Raw genomic sequence first — 24,881 nt, 5'->3', positions numbered from 1 at the left:
GAACGCTCTACGCGCACCAGCCACATCTCTCGGAACCGCGATCGGTTTTTGCGTATTTTGTTTATGTGCGTTTTTAAAACGTTCTTCTGTTTTATAGCGATTTACGACAGCACCTGGACCCGAAGCATTTCGCTTTTTACGCTTTTGACTAAAACCGCGCGTCTTGGCGCGAATCTGAAGTCGTGTTTTGGTTGGATATGGACATGCTTTTCTTTTGGGAGTGGCAGCGAAACACAATGGAGCCGCTGTGATCACTCATATAACCGCTTGGAACAATGTGATGGTCGCTCACACGAGTGTTTTGCAACAGATCTGTATCAACAAGAGGCAGGTTTATTGCTCCTGCCCCTCTCAGCCTCTGTCCTGTGGTTCAGTACCTGCAATGCTGCAGATAAACTGTTTTTCTCCTCTCTGCATTATGACAAATCAGGCCAGGCGGTGTGTCGTTCAGCGCCACGCACATAACGCGCTGGATACACGCAGACAGCATGCTGGGAGAACTGAAGCTCGATTAGACGAATGAGATCTTATGTCACAAACTCTGATCACTCTTTTTCAGCGTTTGTAACTGTAACATACTTAACATCGGGATGGCCTCAAATACAACTTGCAAATTGCAAAACATATATTTTGCATTATATATATATATATATATGTGTGTGTGTGTGTGTGTGTGTACTCAATTTTACACTGAGTAAAAATTTTTTGAGTGAATTTGAGTTTGTTTATCGCCTTGCTTCAGTTTAAATGTACACAAAATATAAAGCAATCCTGAGATGTAGTAAAGACACTATATAAAAAAAAAAATTATTACTAAACATGACCTGGATACTTCTTTGTGAGATTCACCCTCACAAAGAAAATCAACAACAAAGCATGATTGTACCACAGAACTAGTCCACATAGTCGTTATAACCTGTCCTTATAATCTGCAATTCTAGTGTACAGTATATTCGATATATTCCATACACCATGAGTGCAAGAACAGACAAGTCTTTTATCAGTCTTTTAAATGTAACCAAACCTGGTTACACAGGTTACAAGGATTCTCCACTGGATGGAATTCATATATGAAACATCTGGCAAAGTCTTCCAGCACAGTTTGACCAACTTATTCAGGCCAAAAAAAAAAGAAAAATAAAAAAATACAGTTTCCGTGAGTTGTTTTTATTTGACTTTTAGACTAGACAAACACTACCTGGCCACCTTGTTTAAAATGCATGCAAAACCAAGTTTAACAGCAACCAAGTCTGACCTGCCAGCCATTTAATTCTTTAGAAACAACGCTTGAAGAAGTGTCTGCCATCAGCCATTCAGACAAACAACATTTGGCAATACACAATGAAAAGTTTAGTAATCAAAATGCATGAAAAAAACACACACATGACTTCAGATTAAACTTCCAACTTCCAAGTTTCTTTACAGTGCAAAAAGATGACAACCAAAAACAGAACTGTGTAAGAGCTGTATATGATGTAACACAAGATAAATCTCAAACATACCATCCAGTGAGAGCCAGTCGTGTTGAGAGGAGGGCAGGGCAGGCAGGGCACGGGCTTTATACTCAAACACCACTGAATTGGAGATGATTTGACTGCTGGCTGCCACCTGCAGGGTCACCAGGCCTGTGTCATGAGCTTTGAAAAGAAATGAGACATAAATTAAGAATTTTATGTCTGCAAAGAAACAGCTTACAGTTTGAATTCCACACATTAGCAAACCATTAACAACTTTAAGAGTGATGGCTCAGAGTATTTTTGTTTTTATTTATTTATTTAGTTACGTAACAGTGGAATTTTAATGAGTTCTCTGTGACAGCTGTTAAAGAACAGTCCTTTGTTTGTTCACAAAGACCACATGATATATTCATGGACTACAGTATAGAGACTTAACAAATAAAGTATCTTTATTAATTGTTTTTCAGCATGGAAAAGACTCTAAAAGAAGATGTTAGTTTGTGACTGTGCTAAAATACCTGGGCAGTAACAACGTAGCACCCCGGGCTGGATGAGGGAGGCTGGAACTGTTATCTGATCAAACAGACAGGTATATTCACTGCTGGCCTCCTGCCATGGACCGGTGATCAGCACCTTCACACCACCCTGAGAAACATATACCAACATTATATATAAATGAGCATAGTTTCCTTTTTATGTAAACTGTTCAAACTTGCAAAGTTGACATCACCCCAAAATTGGTTGGTTACATTTACTGTGTTTTCACTGTCAGATTTTACAATATTCTCTTTTAATATGACATGTCTTTTTGGTCTAAATTTGCAATTATTTTAAATGTCAGTACACTACAAGAAACACTGAATTAAAGCCCATCTCTGATGATATATTTTTCCAACAAGGAAAATGTCACAGAGAAAAAAAAACAGGGGTTGTGAGAGCTGAATGGTTGATGTGGTGAGGTCTAATATCCCTCTGTCTATATTTGTCCGACTGCTTCCTTGCCAATGGGCATGTTAATGACAGGCTGAGCATGTGTCTCATGTGGCCCAGGGGATTCTGGGACAAATACATACATCACTTGTTGTAGAGAAGACCTTGAGTTTGGATTCAGACCTCACAAGACTCAAATCTATTCCTGCATTAAACAGCTTGAGGCCAATTCCAATGTTTTCACTCCACAGGTTTCCACAGAATTAGAAAACAATCATTCACAAATTCCTTCATGTACCCTGCCCTTTATTTACTTAAAGGGACAATTCACCCAAAAATGAAAAATCTGCCATCATTTGCTAACCCTCAAGCTGGTCCAAACCTGCATGAGTTTCTTTTTCAAACAGTCGATGGTAGCCATTGACTTCTATATTATTTTTTCTATACTACAGTATGTCAATGGCTACCATCAACTGTTCGATTAACAGCATTCTTCAAAATATCTTCTTTCGTGTTCAACAGAAGAAAGAATCTCATACAGGTTTGGAACAACTTGAGGGTGAGTAAATGATGACAGAATTTAATTTTTTGAGTAAACTACCCCTTTAATATTATCTGCTTTTACTATGTTTAAATTCATTCCACAAAATTCTGCAGATTTTATTCCTGCAGATTCTATTTGGACCTACACATTTGCTTTTCATCTCTGCTGCCCCCTGGTGGTTATTATAGCACACATCTACGTATATCTTTTTTTTTTTTTAAGCTCTGCAGTCTTGTCAGGAACTCACCTCAGGATAAGACCACTCTGGAGAATAGTCCGTCACCACAAACAGCCTTTCGGTAGCCTGTAACATTCCCATGTTTCCGTGCGCCACAGCTGCTGACACGGCCTCGGCCACCTGCATGTATGCCAGTTGTCCTGCCTCGCCTGTCACCGCCCCAGCTTGCGTAGACTGTGGGCTGCAACAGGGCTGCAGGCAGAGGTCTGCAGAATTGTACCCCCTTGCCCCATGAGCTACTTCGTCTGCACCTTGTTGCGCAGCAGTTCCAGAGGAGACCTGCCCCTCTGTTCCCGAATGGGTCATTAGCTGATGGCTGTAGAGAGCATTGCTGCCCCCCACTACTGCCGTACCGCTTCCACCCTCCACTGAAATGAAGTCATTGATGAGATCTGAGAACTGATTCCCGAAGGAAACGTCAAAATGGTCCAGGTTGATCTCCATGGAGCCTCCTCCGTTGGTTCCACTACTGCCCAGGCTCTGGTGGGTGCCTACGGAGCTAAAAAGCCCCTGCACCAAACCGGCTCCTTGCAGGAGCGGCTGGAGCTGTTGATGGGGGCTGTTTGTGGTTGCATTTCCTTCGGTGTCATTGCACAGCGTTCCACCTTCTGCCCTTGCGCTCGTTCCTCCAGATCCTGGCCCGACTCCACCACCTTCCGTTGGTTGCTGGAGGTAGTGATCTGCGCCACCTACACCCTCAGTTTCTCCTCCTTCACTAGGCTGCAAGTGGTCTCCTGGTTTCATAAGACCATTCGAGTCCTTCTCTTGAACACCTCCTTCTCCTTGTCCTGCTCCTATTGGCTGTTCCAAACCACCCACTTCTTCATGCTCCTGACCTGGGGTTGGAAAGCGGTTCTGGTACTGCAGAAGCTGGAGTGACCCGGCCTGTCCATTCCGTTCGGTGGGAGAGCCGCCGTTGCAGTTAGAGGCAGTGTGCTGGCTGGGGTGGGTATGGTGATGGTGGTGGAGATGCCCATTAGTTCCTGTTGAGTCTGTCTTGACGACAGACAGGCCCATGTAGGCATTGGAGTCGTGAGAGTTCTGGGTCGAACTGGAGTTGTTCTGGTGGGTCTGGGTTTGGGACTGTGGAGAACCTTGCAGGAAGAAGCTGGGGGAGTGACTCTGGTGGGCCAGGTGAGAGCTGGCGATAGATTGGCCATAGCCCGCTGCTGACATAACACTGGATGGATAGTCTTGCTTGGCATCAATTGCACTGAAATCCATCTGCTCAAGGGTAGTACTGGGACTGAGTCCACCTCCAGACGGCAGCAGTGAACCAGTGGGAGTCAGAGCCAGTGAGTTTTGGGCAGAACCACTGTTTGAGGAACCAGAGATACCAACGGCACCTCTCACCACTTCTCCAACCTGATAGCCAGCCTCTGTAGCCAACTGTTGTTCAAATGACATGTCCTCCGTTTTGATGTTCTTCACCAGAGAGGCGTTGAAGCCATAACCGTTGTCGTTGAGTGGTGGGGAACACCGCAGCCCTCTGTTACTGCAGCTGCTCCTGTTGCACTCCTCAGTTTTCAGCCCATTTCCACCATAGGTCTGACCTTGCTTGGGGTTGTTGAGGAAGCAATCGGGGTCAAAATTCATATCGGTCTCAGGCAGCTTGATACTTCCAGATTCCAGGTTACTAGACAGCACCAGCTCTTCAGACACGCTGGCTGTAGACAGCATAGAAAGTCCATCCGTGGATCCTGCGTCTGCTAAACCCACTCCAACCGCTCCAGCAAAGGCAAATTTGTGACTGTCGGCTGTCACTGCTAAGACCAGACTGCTTGAGGCTGTGTCAGGACCCAAGAGGTGAGTGTTGGGGTCTACAGTGGGGGACATGCTATAGACAGGGTCTCCAGAGACCTCTGACATGAATACAGTAGCGGACTGAGATAGACTGCTCATTACCGAGGCTACGTGGCCCATTCCTGTCACCACGGGACTGTCGGCTATATCAGGGTCAGAGTTTAGCCCACTGCTAATGGAGACAGGTGAGCTCTGGGTGGTATCTGGCACTTCCACCTGGTTGGATGAGGACACCTCCATGCTGTTCTGGTGGAGGAGCGCTGGCTTGTGCACCTTGCCGTTCCTTTTCTCTCGGCTACCCGTTCCACTGGCACTGTCACCCCCTGCCCTGCCATTTTTGCCCCTGCCGTGGCTGTGCTCCGTCTTTCCCTCTGACACGTCGTTGTTTTGAACCTCAGAGTGGGTGCTACTGTAGGCACCTCCGGTACGTGGGTCCACTTTCGGGGAAATGATACGGTGTTTGGCACTGTTGCATTTGTGATGCAGGCTGCTCCCAGCACCTACAGAAACAGAGTAGACACATTTTAAGTTACGTTATAATATAAATGTAACCTAAAAATAGCTCAACACATAAAGCTAAGCCATGCGTTTTATTGGTTTATGATTTATGAAAAGAGTCGTCCCTCTATTTACCAGAGAAATGTACTAATGTCTATTTCTAAGGAAGTGTTATTTAAAATACATAATAAATAAGTGCAAATAAAAATCCCATAATTAAAATAGAACAAGATTAATACATAATAGATATTTAAAAAATATAAATAAAAGGAAACAATTAAAATTACATTCAAATAAAATATAATGTTGGAGATTGTGAGTGAAGTGACTTCATATCATTTTCTCTTTTAAACTGTCTGATCATATTTGTGATATGTGGTGAAGAATATTTATTTTCACTTGAATCAACACCGTCATCTGTCAGTATGATTTTAGAGAAAATGAATGCATTGGTTTCATAATCTGTTTTGTTTACTGTAAATGCATTAATCAATGTCTGACAGTAATTTGTGGAGGAGAAAGGTTTGTACTCAGCTTTATCATTTTTACTTGACTCAGTAGGACCATCTACTGGTCATAATTTATACTGAAACTGATGGAAAGGGCTCTCAGTAGTCCTAAATGTCCACATTTAAATAATATACGGTCAGATTTATATTTTTACAAAAATCTCATTTATACTACCTTACAGTGAAATCACTGTTAGATAAGTTGATTAATGGCTCTCAGTAAATGGACCCACATGCATCCTTATAGAAGGAGCATTAATTAGTAGTCATACAATAAGAATATAGTGTTATAAAATGAACGTGGACAGAAGCTGTGATCATTTGGTATTGGAAGAGTTTTAGTTCATCTTGAAATCTCTGACTTTGCTGCAATGTTTAATAATGTTGAGACACTTTTACTAGGTTTTTTTTTTCACTGTGAGAAACAATTGAGCTATAATACAGAGATATCATTTCAGGCCCGTTCCCTTACCCAGGTTTCCCGTGCAGAGGCAGTTGTGAGTCCGGGGAGGTGGTTTGGTCTGGTGGCTGTCCAGAATTTGCTGCACGAGCTGCTCTGCTGAGAAGCCAGTGCTGCTATTCCCGTTGCTGCAAGTCCACTTGATGCCATGAACTGCCGGGAGAGAGGAGACACAGACGTCAGCCAGACAGCCACACAGACCAGCACCTCGCCAGCACCCCCCCTACTGACACTGCAGGGGAGAGACAGCCAAACTGCCCCAACACTGTCTACACGCTGTCACTCATCATTGGCTGAATCCATGCCTTTTCCTACAGAAATGTTCCGGGTTGAAGCATCTGTGGCATGCTTTGGATTACCTCTGATATAATTTTGTTAAACAACAACATTTTCAACTAAAATCAGAAAACTTTCTATGCATTTGGCCGTTCATTCACACAACAACAGCATTTTGGGTTTCAACGGGTTTCAAAGTGCAAGTTTTTGAAAACAATACTGTTATTGTCTCTGCAAAAAACTTGGGGAAACAGTGATGTCATGCACATACGTATTACATGTTCACGTAATATTTCTTCACCAAGTGACACCGCCAACTACTGGCCTGGCATGTATAATATAGCGTTTTTAGTCGTTTTTCGCAGATCCGTGTGAACGGGGATTGTGTTGACAATATTGTTGTCATTGTTGTAATATTTTTAACATTGTTGTCGTGTAAACGTACCCTCAGTTTGTAAAAACAAAGTTGTGTTTGCAGTAATGCACTTGCTTTGGAAGTCTACGGTTTAAAGGTTTAAAAGCAGAATGTTTAAAGCGCTTAAAAAAATTTTTCAGCACAAACTATTTTATTGAGCTGTCTAAATAATGAAATTCTGTTAATGTGAACCTTGGAAACTTGCACAAAAGTTACTAAGTTTACCTGCTATACCTGGTGATGACAGGACGTTTGCATAGTAATATTTTGGAAATATTAAATATAACCTGGCCCAAATGTAATCTACTGACTAGTTTGCATTTTTGAGCTTATCTGTAGGATTTAAACATGGTAAAATGCATTAAATGGAATATTAATGCATTAAAAAGTCAACCAAAAGGCAAATTAATTATTAAATAAATGAATATTCATATACTTGAGGGTGTGTGTAACTTAAATTCTGTGAAAATCTTAACTACAGAGTTCTGTCAGTGCAGACTTCACATAAGCCTGCAATAAACTTTGCACAGACAGGATTATTAATACATAGTTATTAAGTACACTAGTCCATGTTCATGCATATAATGTATATTAAGCATTTAAGCCCACAGACTTTCACTGTAAGTGTATTACTGTACACAAGCTCTTAAAATGATGCTCTCTGGTAAACGACTAAATGTCACAGATGCTGCTCAAACTTGCATTCAACTCGGAACATTCCCAAAGTGCCACAAAAATGCTCTACTTCCTTTTAACTTATGAGTCCTATCTCAGGTAACTGTGGATAAACAGGTGCTGTTTTACAACAACTGCCCCAAAACAATATAGCTATGTAGTTTCATAAAGCAAAACAATGCAACACTGACATCTGCTGGACATTTTGAGATACTGCAACTAATAATGCACGCCACAAGCCTGAACCTGTCAAATACCTTTTTTTACTCTCTTTTTGCTGTTTCATGTGCAGGATGTTTTAGTAATGAGGCTCTGGGTGCAGGCTTAATGAGATGAAAGCATCACACATCTATATGATAGAAAACACAGCATGGAACTGTGCACTCCATCTACTGAGAGCATAATTTTTCATCTTTCAGTCCAGAAATAAACATCACAGTTATCTGACACAATCCAATTAGAGACACTCAGAGAAGAACTTCATGATTTTAGTCAATACAAATCAGTTTGTCTCAGTGAGAGAGTCGCATTACACAGTAGCTTACATATCCATCATGCACATTCATATGTGTGTATACACACACACACACACACACACACACACACACACACACACACAGGTTTGTTTTTGTGAAAAGTGGGGACATCCCATAGGCATAGATTTTCAATACACTCCATTCTGTGTGATTTATAAGCGTTTTGAAAAGTGGGGGCATGGGGTAATGTCCTGAAAAGTCACCTTCTCCTTGTAATACCTATGTATACAAATTGATGTGTCCTCATTTGTCACCACATACACACACACACACATTTGAAGATATATATTTGTATATATATTCATATGTATATATATATATATATATATATATACATATAATTTTTTTGCATTGACTTTTTCATGAAAATTAAATACATTTTGAATCAGATTTTCATTCTTTAATTATAAATAAATAAATAAATGATATTATTTAAATTGTTGTACTGAATTTATCAATGGAATTATTTTTTGTGTACAGAAATGAGAATCGAATGAAAATCTTTGAGAATCAGTGTTATTTTAGTATATTTGTATTTTCGTATTTTTGGTTTTGGTTTTACATTTTTTTGTGTGTGTTTTTGTCATTTTTATAAATGATGATGATATTATTTTCATTTTTAAATATGTATATAGAGTTTACATTCATTTTTATTTCACTTTCAGTTATTTTAGTAGATCAAGTTCAACTAAATGTAAAGGAGAAATGTTGCTTTGGTATCCGAAATAAAATAAATTCATTCGATTTTATTTCTGTTATAGCTTCTTTTGCTTCAAAACACAATTTTGAGTGGTTTTAGTTATAATAATTATAATACAATTATAATAACCTAATTGAGAATAATTTGAATTACACCCAAAAGCTAAATATTCTGAACATTAAATGTAGGGGAAATGTGTTTAATTTACATAAGAATAAAATAAGTTACATTTTCTTCATGCTGTATATCAATGGTGTTACTATTCTTTCGCTGACTTTTTAAGACATTTTTACCTGAATTGCACACATCTAACCAGAGTGCCCCTTTTATGCCCCAACACATATATGGGCCACATCAGGGCCATTTTATCTGAACGGCCTGTGTCATGACTGGTGAGAGCAGTCAGCCACCTCAGAAACTTGAGTTCCAGCTCAGATTCCCTACGATCTGCTCCTGACACCAGAAGGTGGCAGTCCTGCACCGTCACTGAGTTTCACTCGGAAGGTCATTCAAAGAGATGATGATGATGATGATGATGATGATGTAAGAAGCTCTCCTGCCCTTTCAGCGCTGCACTACCATATCATCAAGTTAATGACTCATTGATGTGTGTTCAGATTTAAAAGTCACTCTAATATTACAAGAAAAAGAACTGCTGTGAATGTACAGAGAGTGTCGACACGGTCAGCTGGTTTTGTACAGTTAAAAGCACAGGAGGCTAGAGAATGGGGATATCTTTTTTTACTGACACGCACCTGTAGTACAAATGCACCCTTTTGAGATTTTTTTTGACACTTGTCTGAATGTCACTGCATTAGATACAAAATATGAAAGCAAATCTAATGCAATGACATATTTTAAGTGTGATTTAAGTGTCCAAATACTTTTTGAGACCACCGTAGATACAGATGAATCTTTCTTGAAATAACCATGAATACATAGCTATTAAATAAATAAACACATAAACAGTATTATTTTTAAAAAACAATGTAAATAATGCAATTTGTGAATCGAATATTTGTTTTTTAATTTTTTTAAATATATTTATTTATTTTTTATTTAATAGAAAATTATATAAATTCGTATGAAATAATAAAAAAAAAGAGCACGAGATAATATTTAGATTCATTAATTATAATTATAATATAAAGTAATAATTATAATGATTAAAAATACTAATTATAATTAAAATATACAATCTAATAAAACATCCAATCAAGCTATAATTTTGTGAAAGTGTAAAAATAGTATTTAATTGTGCATATTTAGATGAAACTAAATGCATAATCTGAGCCAATCATAAATTAAATCATGGAATGAATGGAATTATTACAACAACGTTTAAAATGTCATCATGTCCCACAGAATTAATGGTGATTTGATGGAAATGAAATTTGTTGGTTAAAAACAAAACACTGCTTTTGAAACACAATATGAAAGGAAATGCCACGTTTATATAATGTATTATCTAATGCAATGACATTCAGTTTCATATTTGTATATTTTATGTGTGACTTGCTTACTTTTTGAGGCCACTGTAGATACATATGAATCTTCTCTGAAATGACCATGAATATATAGCAACACTCTCAACTAAACTAGCTTAACATGATCCAACTGAATATTTTTTTCTATATCAGGTATTTTATACCATTTCTTTTCTAATACACTGTGTAGACACGTAGTTTAACACTCACACATGGGTTTGAGCTGCCCGATGAGTTCTTCCTTGGTCCATTTGGCCCACTCTTTCTTATCCGTGTTGATGGAGCAGAGGATGGGCCCGCATGGTTTCCCACAATCCTCTATGGCGGGCACGTTCAGGTAGTGGACCAGCACAATGTCAGGGTTCTGAAGAGAGAAAAAGAAAAAGAGAGAAGCTGATGAGATGTAAGACCGCATTTAATAATGAGGGAAGAAGGAACTTGAACTTGACACAGAAGGAGACCAGCGTCAGGACGAAGCTCCTGCTCAAAAGAAAGTCCAAAATTTGGAGTTTATGGAGAGGAATTAGGAAACGTGTCTTGAATAAAACACGGTAAACCATGGTAACCAAACACATACTGCAGTGGTGCTCTTAGATTGTGGTTTGATTGATTTTTATTATAACTAACAAATGTCAGAGTTGTAGTTTTTATGCATGTTTGAGTTTACCATTCCGACCAGCGTGTAGAGTTATGAGTTTCATTCTGCGAAGCAACTATTTCAATTGATTTAAAGTTTCTGAAGAGCATGCTTGGGATGAAATATATAAAAAAAAATCAACGTAAACAATATCATTTGCAAAATTAATTTTTTATTATATTTTATTAGCCTATATTTGTATATTTATCTTACATATTTATGACATTATATTTTCATAAAATAAATTTGTTTTCTTGCATATAACATATATAACATTTTTATTATAATATTTAATTCCAATCAATTGACGCAGCCATTGACTTCCATAGTATTTTTACTACAGAAGTTACCAGCAAAATAGTCGTATCTCAGCCAAATATAGTCATATCCTAACAAAACATACATCAATGGAAAGCTTATTCATTCAGCTTTCAGTTGAGTTATACATCAAAATTTCGAAAAATTGACCCTTGTGACTGGTTTTGTGGTCCAGGGTCACATATATACTTTTGTATTCTGAAAAATTATCACAATTAAGTGAGTTTTTGCCAGTGGGGTCAGGAAAACAAAGTTTTTTTTTCTTGTTTAAAGCAAAAACTGATTTAATTTGATGCATTTCTCAGAAAACAAGACAATATATTTTGTCATTTCGCATTTTCAGTAACTGTATCTTAAGAATGTTTAGATATTTCTACTGGAAAACAAGATAAGAACCATAAATGAGAGAAATAAAAGCGAATCAGATGCACACAGTGGGGCTAGAAACTGTGTCCGCAGAGTGTTTGACATTCTGCAGGCATGTCGCTGTGTTCATGCATGACATCTAACGATCATACAGTCTGTCTCTGTGTGTGTGTCTGGACTCGTAGCTGTATGCATTGCATATTGTGGGAGTGTAAATGTATTGAGTCTGTGTGTGTGTATTCTGGGCTGTGTTTAATATCTGCCCAGGACGCTGTGAATGTGATGATGAATGTTCCAGTGCGTCCGTCATTAAGCTGCTCTCTGCCCAGGGCACACACACACACACACACACTATATTCATTTCAAGGGCAATTTCCCCCCACATGCGAAGGCTTTTACATGTGGACACAGAAGTGTGTGTTGTCATTTAAACTCTGAGTATGGCTCATCTTCACCGACCTGCCCAGAGGCTCCTGACACTGATATCTGCACTCCACTCACTTCATCTACATGCTGGGGCATTTCTTTAGGTTGTCTAAAGTGTTTGAGCCGGTTGATGCTATAAATTATGACATTAAAACATTAATACACAAATTTACAAAGACATTTTGAGAGAAAGAGAGCCTGGAGTGCTGCATTAACCCTTTGTTGCATGAATTATTAAATCACAGAAAATCATGAAAAAAAAGCAGCGTTATCGTTGACATGATTGCAAAGATATTATTTAAACTGAGCTGGATGTTGACATCACTGAATTCAATGATGAACTGTCTTTAACTGAAAAATGAGTGTTTACTATTGTCATTTTGCATTATTGACACTATTTTCCTAATTAATGCTGTTCACTTGCTTTGACACAATCTGTATTGTTAAAAGCGCTATATAAATAAAGGTGACTTGACTTGACTTGACACCTTATTATTTCTTTATTATTGTAAATTAATTAATTAATAATATTTATTCAATTTGTTTAGTTGTAAATATTTGAACCTACTGATTTAAAAAATATATATTATGCATTTTGCATTTAATTATGCGTTTTAATTTTTTTTATATTATGGATTATTTACCAGTGGTAAATATTTATTATATTATTTAATTTGATTATACTTATGAATTATTTAGAAATACAATGACATGCAAAGAGGACAGTCAGACACATTATAGGTAAGGGTCAAAGGTGTATTATTTGATCCATAAATGTTTTGAATGGTTAAAATGGCTTTTTTAGAGATCACATTAGAGGACAGCAGCATCAGAGGGTTAATAATTTTTTTTGTCACTTTTATTTCTACACACAGACCCACATGAATATAAATGAACACACATGCAGCGTTACTGACAGGCATCTGCCACGGGGAATAGAGACGTCTCTTAAGCAAATGGAGATGTGCAAGAGAGCTGGGAAGATCTACGGTGACATAATAGCAAATTAATTGAGGATATCAATACAGCATTAATCATTAAAACACGCATGATGAACAAGAACAGAAAACGCTTATTCAAACATGTGAAAAAAGAGTAAGAGAGAGTGAGAGAGAGAGAGAAAAGAAAGAGAGAAAAATTTAATTTGTGTTGACTGCAGGAAAAAAATCCTATCTAACTGTACAAAAATGGGATAATTTAAATTCTAAAATATTAATGAAAGTAATGAATTTAATGTTATTTTGAATATCATTTTAATAAAATAAAGCTATCTGTTGCATTCAGTAAAATAAATATCATTAAATCATATTTTTGAAATATAATACAATTTTTTTTTTTTTTTAAATTCTCTCCCTGAGTTCATCTCTGTTCCTCTGAAGTTCCCAAGAGTCTGATAAAAGAGCCGTTTGAGGACATCACTCACCTCTGGACAGCACAGAGAAAAACTGATGCATGTTGGGCCTCAAACAATACTCAAAACAAGAAGAAAAACACACACACACACACGTTTACTTAGCTATCTAAATGGGGACATCCCATAGGCGTAATGGTTTTTATACTGTACAAACTGTATATTCTATCACCCTACACCAACCCTACACCTAAACCTACCCCTCACAGGAAACTTTCTGCATTTTTACAATTTAAAAAAAACTTTGTTTACTTTATTTTTATACCAGTTTTACAAATGAGGACATCCCCAAAGGGAGGTTTTTGGAGATTTTATCAGGTTTAGCTCTCTTTTGGGTACAAATTTGTCCCCAAAATATGGTTAAGTACACACACACACACACACACACACACACACACAGACACACCTGTATGCACGACACGTAAGGTCTGAAATAACGAAAAGGCCGATAAGCAAACATCAATCCTTGTGTGTTTTGTGTGCCAAAGTGTGTCCATTTATAACTGTCTATTTTGTACATCAATGAAACATACTGAGGTTAAGACAGGAGGTAAATATTGTTTTATATCTTATTGCTTTATATAGTATATCTTTAATGACTTATCATTGATGCTTAAAACAAAAAACCCTACTGTTTTTACTGAAAAACAAGACATAAACATATACGTTTACATACTGTTTAACACGTCCTTTGTTTGACCTTCAGTTTTATTCTATTGGTGAAAATATTGTAATTCGGCTCATTTCTTGCAGTTTGTGTTTCACTAGATTAAAAGAGAAGGAGAAGAAATGGAGGAATGAGGAGAAAGTGTTCTGCATCTTCCTGCTCACAGACACCGGGGGAATGCTTGAGAAACAAAATGCTTACCGGCTTGGTTGCATGACAGCCCTTTAATTGCTTCATTAGCGTAATTAATTTGCACTCTTTTCAATTAGCAGTTGGGCCTTTGTGATGTTTTTCAGCTGTTATTTCCTCTCTTGCTCTTCTGTTTTCTTTCATTTGCTCTCTCTTTCTCTCTGGTCTCGTGGGAAAGACCTGAAGTTGCACCCCTCCAAAGTGAAAGTCCAGAGAAGCTTTTAGAGCAGTGAATGTTCAGTCCTGCTTCAGTAACGTACCTCACTCACTCACTCCCTTTTTCACTTTCAGTTTTACCGGCATAACCAGAAACAGAACCTGCATGAATCTGTGTCTGCACATAAAGCTGCACAGTTTTCAGATTACCTTTATTGCCAAGCTTAGTTGCCAACTATATTAAACTGACAAAAGTGAATAAATTAACTAAAGAAAATAAATTATTGAGCTTATATTTCTATAATGAATTATTTATATTAAAATATATAATTCTATACTATAACACACACACACACACACACACACATTATTTCTATAATTGTATAATTTATAAAAATGTATTAAAAATATAAAACAATAAAAATTTTATATAATTAAATGTATAACAAATAATTTACATACAAGTTATATACACTTATTTTTGTTTATATAATTCTTTTAATAAAAGTAAAAATATGGTAAAATGTAAATAAATGCTACAAGGACTTTGTGCTGCTTTGTGCTAAATAATTAAAATAATTGATAAAAATAATTAAATTAACTAAAAGTAAAACATTTATAGCATTTAATTATAGAATTATATAGCAAATTATTTATATAAATATATAAGCAATTATATAACACTACTTATATAATTGCATAATGCATAAATTATTTATATAAAAGTGTACAAATGCATAATTTTGTAAGTAGAATTAAATGATACATAGATTATTTGTACACAAATATTTACAATTATACATTGATTTTAGAATTACTTATTTATATAATTACTGAAATTAAAGTATCAGAAGTTCAAAAGGAAAATACTGACTAAAAGAATAAAATAGTATTCTGAAATGAGAAGGAAAAGTGCGAGGTGAAAATAAAATAAGGAACAAAACCAGTGAGCTGGTAAATTCTGTTAAAGTCTCGTACAAAGAAAAAAAAGTACAGCTAAAAGGTACATTATTGTATCTTATTTATCCCCAAGTAGTACATATTAGTACCTTTTGAAAGGGTAACGCCACCGTTTTTTTCTGACAGTGTGTGTGAGTCTTTGTGCTTCCTGATACGGCACTGGAGCTTTTCATGGTTAGGCATGAATTCTGGATATGTCGTTACATTTTGTTGAAGAGCTTTTCACGTTTTATTCAGCTTGCATCATAGGCACAAGCTTTATCTAGCGTCAGCCGTGTTTGGGTCAGGGTGTTTGTGGGTCAACATGGTTCCTTCAGCAGCCTGTAATCAGCTCCAGACCCGCTCGGCTTCAGCGCTACCTTAAGTCTTTCAGGAAGGATGCATTACTTAATGGGCCATGAGCTCTTGCTCCCTGACTTATGCTGCTCTTTCTCTGTCGGTCTGTCTCTCAAACACACACACACACACAGGTTTGTTTTTATGGTTTATGGGGACTCTCCATAGGCGTAATGGTTTTTATACTGTACACATATAGAATTATATAGCAAATTATTTATATAAATATATAAGCAATTATATAACACTACTTATATAATTGCATAATGCATAAATTATTTATATAAAAGTGTACAAATGCATAATTTTGTAAGTAGAATTAAATGATACATAGATTATTTGTACACAAATATTTACAATTATACATTGATTTTAGAATTACTTATTTATATAATTACTGAAATTAAAGTATCAGAAGTAAAAGTGCGAGGTGAAAATAAAATAAGGAACAAAACCAGTGAGCTGGTAAATTCTGTTAAAGTCTCGTACAAAGAAAAAAAAGTACAGCTAAAAGGTACATTATTGTATCTTATTTATCCCCAAGTAGTACATATTAGTACCTTTTGAAAGGGTAACGCCACCGTTTTTTTCTGACAGTGTGTGTGAGTCTTTGTGCTTCCTGATACGGCACTGGAGCTTTTCATGGTTAGGCATGAATTCTGGATATGTCGTTACATTTTGTTGAAGAGCTTTTCACGTTTTATTCAGCTTGCATCATAGGCACAAGCTTTATCTAGCGTCAGCCGTGTTTGGGTCAGGGTGTTTGTGGGTCAACATGGTTCCTTCAGCAGCCTGTAATCAGCTCCAGACCCGCTCGGCTTCAGCGCTACCTTAAGTCTTTCAGGAAGGATGCATTACTTAATGGGCCATGAGCTCTTGCTCCCTGACTTATGCTGCTCTTTCTCTGTCGGTCTGTCTCTCAAACACACACACACACACAGGTTTGTTTTTATGGTTTATGGGGACTCTCCATAGGCGTAATGGTTTTTATACTGTACAAACCGTATATTCTATTGCCCTACACCAACCCTACCCCTAAACCTACCCCTTACAGGAAACTTTCAGCATTTTTAGATTTTTCAAAAAAACTCATTCTGAATGATTTATAAGCCTTTTGAATTACGGGGACACTGAAAATGTCCTCATAAATCGCCTTCTCGTTGTAATACCTATGTCATACCCATGTTATTATACAAATTTGTGTCCTCATAAACCACATAAACATGCACACACACACACACACACACACACACACACACACACACACACACAAATGTTCCTGTATGTTTTCAGAAACTACCTCTCCAGCGCTACTTCCAGTTGAAACCTGCCAGGCTTTGAAACACTGAACCCACCTTGAGGTTTTTGTTCGAACAACAGCATAATGGCTGTTCCTGTCTGAGAGGTCAAGGGGGAAACAGCACTAATGGCTCACTGGCTCCACAACACGCCACATTTGTCTCGGGACCTCTTCTGAGTGAGGGTCACAAGCATCTCCTGAGGATCTGCAGATTTGGACAAATGCATGTGTGTGTGTGTGTGTGTGTGCTTTTCACCTCTCTCCGGTTCCTCAAGGACTTGACAAAAAGGCTTTGATGTGTCACGTAGTGTTCAGACGGAGGGCTTAGGGTGGTAAAGTCACGGCTTTCACTTTTCAAGTTAGTCGTTTTGGGAAAGAACAGCGCTGAACTTCAAAAGGAAACGAATTATGCCTGACGTTTCCCAGGGTTTAAGTGTCATTGCCCACTGTGAACTTTCGTTATGAAATACTTATTTTAAAGCACGTTTGACTATTGAAAGTCTCCTAGCTTGATATGAAAAGCGTTTTTCTTGCTTGTAATTCTTATTGAAGGAGCAGGACATATTCAAGTGCTTGTCCTCTTTATAAACAGCCTATTTCCTTGAGTTAACTTCTCCTCAGTCGCAGGCGGTTTCATTGGGAGGGACATTCTCATTCTAGAGAGCATCTGCGAAAATTAGCATACGTCCCCTGCAAACAAGTTGAGTCATCAATATTTTGGCCCATTTTCCCAGAAGGCAAAGACAGTCGATTTTATATGCATATATCTATTAAAAGTTTTTGCCAGCTTTAGGAGTACACTCGCATACAGTTGTGCTCAACACCACCAGACATGGACTAAAAACCCACAAAACTCCTATTTGGTTGGCCAGGATCTGTAAGCAGAATTCAGGTACTGTTCAGATGTTTAGGGTTTGTAAGATTTCCATTTTTTATTTCATGAAATCTCGAAAGCTCACCAAAGCTGCATTTATTTGATCAGAAATACAGTAAAATTGTGAAATATTATTACAATTTCAAATGTTTTCTATTTTAGTAAATTGTAAAACTTAATTTATTCCTTTGATGCAATCCTGCATTTCCAACATCTTTACTCCAGTCTTCAGTGTCACATGATCCTCCAGAAATCATTCTAACATGCTGATTTGCTGCTCAAGAAACATTTATGATTATTATCAATGCTGAAAAGTGCTTAATATTTTCGTGGAAGCGGAGATACAATAAAAAGTATAGTACAAGAATTGTGAAATATTATTACAATTTCAAATGTTTTCTATTTTAGTAAATTGTAAAACTTAATTTATTCCTTTGATGCAATCCTGCATTTCCAACATCTTTACTCCAGTCTTCAGTGTCACATGATCCTCCAGAAATCATTCTAACGTGCTGATTTGCTGCTCAAGAAACATTTATGATTATTATCAATGCTGAAAAGTGCTTAATATTTTCGAGAGAAAGAAAAAGTTCAAAAGAACAGCATTTATTTGAAATGAAAATCTTTTGTAACATTTTAAATGCCCTCACTGTCATTTTTGATAAATTTAATGATCCACAATTGTTTTTAATTTTGATAATGTATGGAAGTCCATTTCCAAATCAGTGTAAAAAATACAAAAGGTCATTGTGAGATTAAAAACAAGAAATGATTTTGTTTCGTCATCTTTTAAAAAAATGACAATAAAGTTGCAATGATGTCAAATAGAATAGCAACTGTGAGATATGAATTCACAATTATAAGACAAAGTCAATAAAAAGCTGTGCAGTTGTGAAAAATAAAGTTGCAACTGTGAGATATGAAGTCAGAGTTACAAGAAATGTCACAATTATTATAATTTTTTGTGTGTGTTCTGAAGTGCATTTCCTTCTAAGTGGAACATTTAGTAGAAAATAATGAATGACGGGACTTAATTTTATTCACTGAGAGTTGCTTGGATTCCTTCTGGATAATCACAGCAGCATAAAAAGTTTTAGAAGCAGTGACAACATTTTGATGGCGGTTTAAAAAAATCTTTAGAAATAATGCTCAATCAGACCAGCAACATTTATTAAGAAAGTAAACTAGGTCCTTATTGATGAACTAAAAACGGCGCTGTAAGTATGGGGGCGTGTGCGCTGAATGAAGCTGCATGTGTGCTTGTGGAGCTGAAGGTGAATGTTAACGCTGTATTGAGTGCACTGAAGTGTGTTGACCAGAGCCCAGCATCGCTCCCTAATGCCCGGCGGAAACAGCAAATGGCTTCGCTTTACTCAGCATGAAATGGAAGTGAATGGACGGGTCAACTGCAATACAAGAATGTGGTCACAATTTCAACAGGCTGTCAAAAGACATGAAATCAAAAAGAGGTGGTGAGGAAGAACAGAAAGAACACAGAGAGGAAGAAAGAGAATGTGGGGAGAAATAAAACTTTATGTATTTTCTCACAGTGTGTGATTTGCAGCCCTTAATGCTACGTGAGACATTAAAAACAATCTCACGCATAAAGATTCAGATGACACTCGTGGTAAACAGCAATCATGTGGCCTGCCATACAGGGTTTCAGATGCCCCTGCAGACCGCTGGCAAAATGCATGGCTGAATGAATAAATAAAAGGCTCTTTTGGGGCCGTCTGTAGCCTCCAGGACTGAGAGACGAAGGGTGACTAATCTAAACTCCTGACTGTCACAAGTCTGGTCCACACTGCAGCTTATTCTGCCCATAAACTCTGCATTTAGACCGTCTAACCAACATATAAAGTGACCAGCTCTGATAAGAAAGCACTTTAACATCAGAAAAAATATTATATGCATTATATCATTATTTTAACAAATAGAAAAATAAAATACTTTTTTTATTTTATTACATTATTTATTTTGAGCAACAGAATTTTTTTATTTTCTTTCTTTCTTGGATTTTTAAAATCCCAATATTTAACATTTTTAACAAATTTTTTTTAAATGATAACATTTGAACAAATATTAAATAATTAAAAAATACTTTATTTTTCATATTTTTATTTCATTATTTATTTTGACATTTCAACAACGGAAACATTGCTTTTTTCTGCCTTTTATATCATTATTTACTTTTAAAAAAGTTTTAAAAAAGTTCTCTTTTAATTTTGTTATTTATTTAATCATTTTTAGCAAAAGAAAAATGCCTTTATTTTCTGCTTTTGTTTAATTTATTATCCACGCATCCATCTATCTATTTATACCCATGTATATATATGTATTTATTTATTTAGTTTGTATAATTTAGTTTTGTTATTTAATTTAATAAATTTTTCCAGACATAATATATAGGATAAATCATCTGTCATGATCTAGCATGGTCCCACATTGGTTTACAAGTTTTTATTTTTTTCATTTTAATAACAAAATATTTTTTTCTGCCTTTTAATTTTATTACATGAGTATTTTATTCACATATGTTTATTTTTAATTTTATTATCTGTGTGTTGTTGTTGTTGTCTCTGTGTACTAGACGTAAATTCAAAACAAATTCCTTGCGTGTGCGAGCATACTTGGCAATAAAGCAAAACATATTTTTTACCAACAGAATGTTATTTATTTATTTATTTTTTTCATTTTCCAGCTATAATATATAGGTTAAACCATCGACATCATGATAGCAGGGTCCATGGGCTTTCAAGTTTCTAAAACTAAGTGACGAATGTGAACAAAAGTACAAAGACTGACCTTGACAGGTGTGATTGACAGTGCCAAATGAAGTGTGTGTGTGTGTGTGTGTGTGTGTTTGAGCTATCGGAGAGCTCGGCGGGGCACCAATCACTGCTGTGCAACCTTGTGAGTCCAATCTCTCTGCTGGAGCATAAGTCAATGAGCATCTCTGAGCGCAAACACACTCAACTTCCTCTTTATGTGTGCAGCACAGCGCCACATTTCCTGTATCCTTTTTATACCCGTTTATCTCTATTGGTTGACTGCTAACTGCTAACACAACCATCTTTTTATCTTATGGCTGGTGTCGTAATTGATGTATGGACAAAACTTTGCTGAGCAGAGAAGAATGGGTTCCTCCTAAGGTTTTTTCTTCTTTTTAGCCCAAACATTTAAATAACGCCTCGTTCAGAAATCATCATGTTTATGACATCACAAACATGATTACATCAACATATGTTTGCCTACATTTTGCACACCTACAACATCATGATGGAAATGATGCCAATCATACAGCACTGTTGAAAAGTTTAGGGTCAGTAAGAATTTTTTTAAGAACTTTTATTCAGCGAGGATGCATTAAATTGAGCAAAAGTGACAGTTGATTTCTATTTCAAATAAATTCTGTTCTAATGAACTTTCTATTTATTAAAGAATCCTGAAAAAATTATTACAGTTTCCACCAAAAATATAAAGCAGCACAACTTTTTTCAACACTGATAATAATAAATATTTCTTGAGTATCAAATCAGCATATTAGAATGATTTCTGAAGGATCATGTGACACTGAAGACTGGAGTAATGATGCTGAAAATTCAGCTTTTCATCAGAAATAAACATTTCAAAATATATTCAAATAGAAAAATGTCACAATATTATGTTTTTTTTTGTTGTATTTTTAATCAAATAATTATAGCCGGTGAGCAGAAGAGACTTTCAAAAACATTCAATCACAAAAGATGACATTCACATTTACATTCACGATGCTGCTCTTTTGCCATAGTAACAGCAACTTTGCTCTGATCGGTGGAGCTCTTCACACCTCTTCACTATTAAATATGATATTTAGAAGTCTACAGAAGTTTAGACCATCACTTAACAATCTCAGAGCTCACCGTAGGTCTGCGCTGAAGGCTTTATACATTATCACTAAAAATCAATTTCTCTATGGAGTAAATGAATGGGATTTTTTTCCTCAGAGCTCCACTGTTGCGCTCTATTTGTATGCAGACACCATCCTGCGTTATAACATTAATATGTAGCAAGTGCTGCTTCATAAATCAAACCCTGCTGATGATAATCTGCTTGTGATTGGGCAGGTGTGCCGGTGTAAGGATGAAAGTTTTAAGCGTTGTAAGTGTGTATGGGTAGGTTTACTCTCTCTCTCTCTCTCTCTGTGTAATGTAGGTGGACTCGCCCTCTCTGTAATCAATCATTCTTACCTGCCCAGCTGAGCTCAAGCCTCTGTAACTGTGAGAAATCTGACAGCTTAAATTGGCTTTATCACCACTGGGTTCTCTCGCTTTTTTCACATGACTTCTTTCTCTTTTCTCCTCGTTTTGTTCTATGGTTTAACATGTTTTCATCCCTCAACTCCCATTACACTTCCATTCAGACTAAACCAAACCAAACACACACACACACACGCGCACGCACGCAAGCATGCACACGCACACGCACACGCACACGCACACACACACACACACACACACACACACACACACACTGTCTGGTTTGCTATCCTTGTGGGGACTCTCCATAGGCGTAATGCTTTTTCTACTGTACAGACCGTATATTCTATCGCCCTACACCAACCCTAACAGGAAACTTTCGACATTTTTAGATTTTCAAAAAACTTCATTCTGTGTGATTTATTAGCTTGTTTACCTTACCCGTGGGGACCTCAATTTAGGTTCCGTATACATATATATATATATATATATACCATATATATATATATACCGTGACACGAGTCCCCATGAGTCTGTGTGTATTCAGGTTTAAGTCCCCACCAGAATAGAAAAACGGGTACACACACACACCGTGAATTATAAAATTGCTTTTAGAAAAGATATTTCATAGTTCATCTCACGCACCTAAATTGTCTTTCATCCAAACATCAACCTGTTTTCTGATATACTTGTGACTATAAATATACTGTTTGAGGCCATATTTTTTATTAATACTGATACTTTCTGACTTTCTGATTTCTGATGAAATCACTCGTAAAGAAATCCACTTGTTTTGTTACTGAATTAATTAGTGTGTTTGAACAAATAATTTGAATGAATGATTCAAATGACTCACTCAAAGCCAGCCACTTGTTTTGTTACTGAATGAATCAGTGGTTTTGAATACATTTGTTGAGAGAATGATTCAAAAGACTCACTCATAAAGAAATCCCCTTGTTTTGTTACTCAATATATCAGTGGTTTTGAACAAATCAGTTCAGGGAATAATCAAAATGACTGACTTATAAAGTCAGCCACTTTTCACATTACTGAAGAAATCAGTGTTTTTGAACAAGTCAGTTGAGTGAATGATTCAATTGACTAATTCATAAAGAGAGTCACTTGTTTTGTTACAGAATGAATCAGTGGTTTTGAACTAATTGGTAGAAGGAATGAATCAAATGACTAATTCATATAGACAGTCACTTGTTTGTTACAGAATGAATCAGTATTTTTCAACAAACCAGCTGAGGGAATAATTCAAATGACTGACAATCAAGTCAGCCAATTGTTTAGATACTGAACTCTCTCATAAAGTCACTTGTTTTATTCCCAAATGAATCAGTAATTTTGAATGAATCAGGTGAGTAAGTGATTCAAATTACTCACTCAGAAAGGCAGTTATTTAATCGCCATCTATTGGTATAAAAGTGTGATCTATAAAAAGAGTCACTGAAAAATCCTCACCATTAACAAACCGACAGTCTGTCTTTTTTTTTTTTTTTACAAACAGTGAAAAGTCCCAGTGCTCTCAGACTTTATATAAGCACTATTGGAATGACTTGGAAAAGCAAACTTTCTGCATTTTTAGAATAAAAAAATAATAATATTATTTACTTTATATATGATTTGTTTCTCCTTGAAACTCCTAGAGAACATTTTTGTCAGATTCAGCTCTCTTCTGGAGGCAATTTCGTCTCTTGAAGTATAAACCCACCCACACACACACACACACACACACACACACACACACTTGCTTTTCTATCAAGGTGGGGATTTTCCATTGATTGTTTTTATACTGTGCTAATAATATTTTCTATCCCCTGCACCTAAAGCTAACGCATTGCATTTTTATATTTCCATGAAGACATTATTTAGTATGTTTATTAAGTCGTTTCCTCATGGGCGCTGTTTGCTGCTCCGCACAGTGTAGATGATTTCAGGTTTTACTATCCATGAGGGGACATTTGGTCTCAACAACGTCGGCAAAACCTCACACATGTATCCAAACTCACACACACATATACAAATGTCATACACATGCTAGGACCTGCACAACTACTAATTTGACCTTCAACTAGTCAATTAGACCCCCAAACTGAGATCTACTAGTTGGCTAGCCACCGTTTAGCTAATGTAGCTCAGCTGAGATGCTGAGGGTAAGAAATGAAAGCTTGCACATCTCGACTGATGCTGCTTGCAGCACAAAACCCCTCACATCCCACACGCTTATAGTTTCTGTCAGTCTGCGGACAACACTTGGCTAGTTTCACAGGTCTCAGAGATCGACCAAACGAACTGTAGTTCACTTATAAACAGCCAAATAGAAGAATCTGATCTGTAACGTGTCTACAGGCCCAAAGCATCATCTAGCCATAGAACTGATCGACTACTTTGTACGACAAACTCTGGCTGCTAATAAACTCTGACAAACGTCTTTATGACCCTCAATTACTGCCGTCGCTGTCAGACTGT

At 36.8% G+C, this 24,881-nt stretch overlaps 1 protein-coding gene across 6 annotated transcripts in view; it reads right to left on the bottom strand.

Annotated features, from left to right (window-relative positions):
• Window positions 1-24,881, bottom strand: part of camta1b (calmodulin binding transcription activator 1b) — a 299,937-nt gene that overhangs the window by 14,968 nt on the left and 260,088 nt on the right. For 5 of the 6 annotated variants that reach the window (XM_016268238.1, XM_016268239.1, XM_016268240.1 and 2 more), the window contains exons 6-10: window positions 10,739-10,892; window positions 6,452-6,592; window positions 3,179-5,472; window positions 1,976-2,102; window positions 1,503-1,637 (exon numbers count right to left, since the gene is read on the bottom strand). In XM_016268238.1, coding sequence (XP_016123724.1) covers window positions 1,503-1,637; window positions 1,976-2,102; window positions 3,179-5,472; window positions 6,452-6,592; window positions 10,739-10,892 — 2,851 coding nt within the window. The remainder of the gene's footprint in view (window positions 1-1,502; window positions 1,638-1,975; window positions 2,103-3,178; window positions 5,473-6,451; window positions 6,593-10,738; window positions 10,893-24,881) is intronic. The other variant, XM_016268242.1, reaches the window with a different exon arrangement.

The sequence above is a fragment of the Sinocyclocheilus grahami genome, unplaced genomic scaffold (assembly GCF_001515645.1).
Source record: "Sinocyclocheilus grahami isolate Dianchi unplaced genomic scaffold, SAMN03320097.WGS_v1.1 scaffold44.1, whole genome shotgun sequence".
Classification (NCBI taxonomy): domain Eukaryota; kingdom Metazoa; phylum Chordata; class Actinopteri; order Cypriniformes; family Cyprinidae; genus Sinocyclocheilus; species Sinocyclocheilus grahami.
The sequence above is the reverse complement of the archived record's forward strand: the minus strand, read 5'-3'. Positions and strand labels throughout refer to the sequence as shown.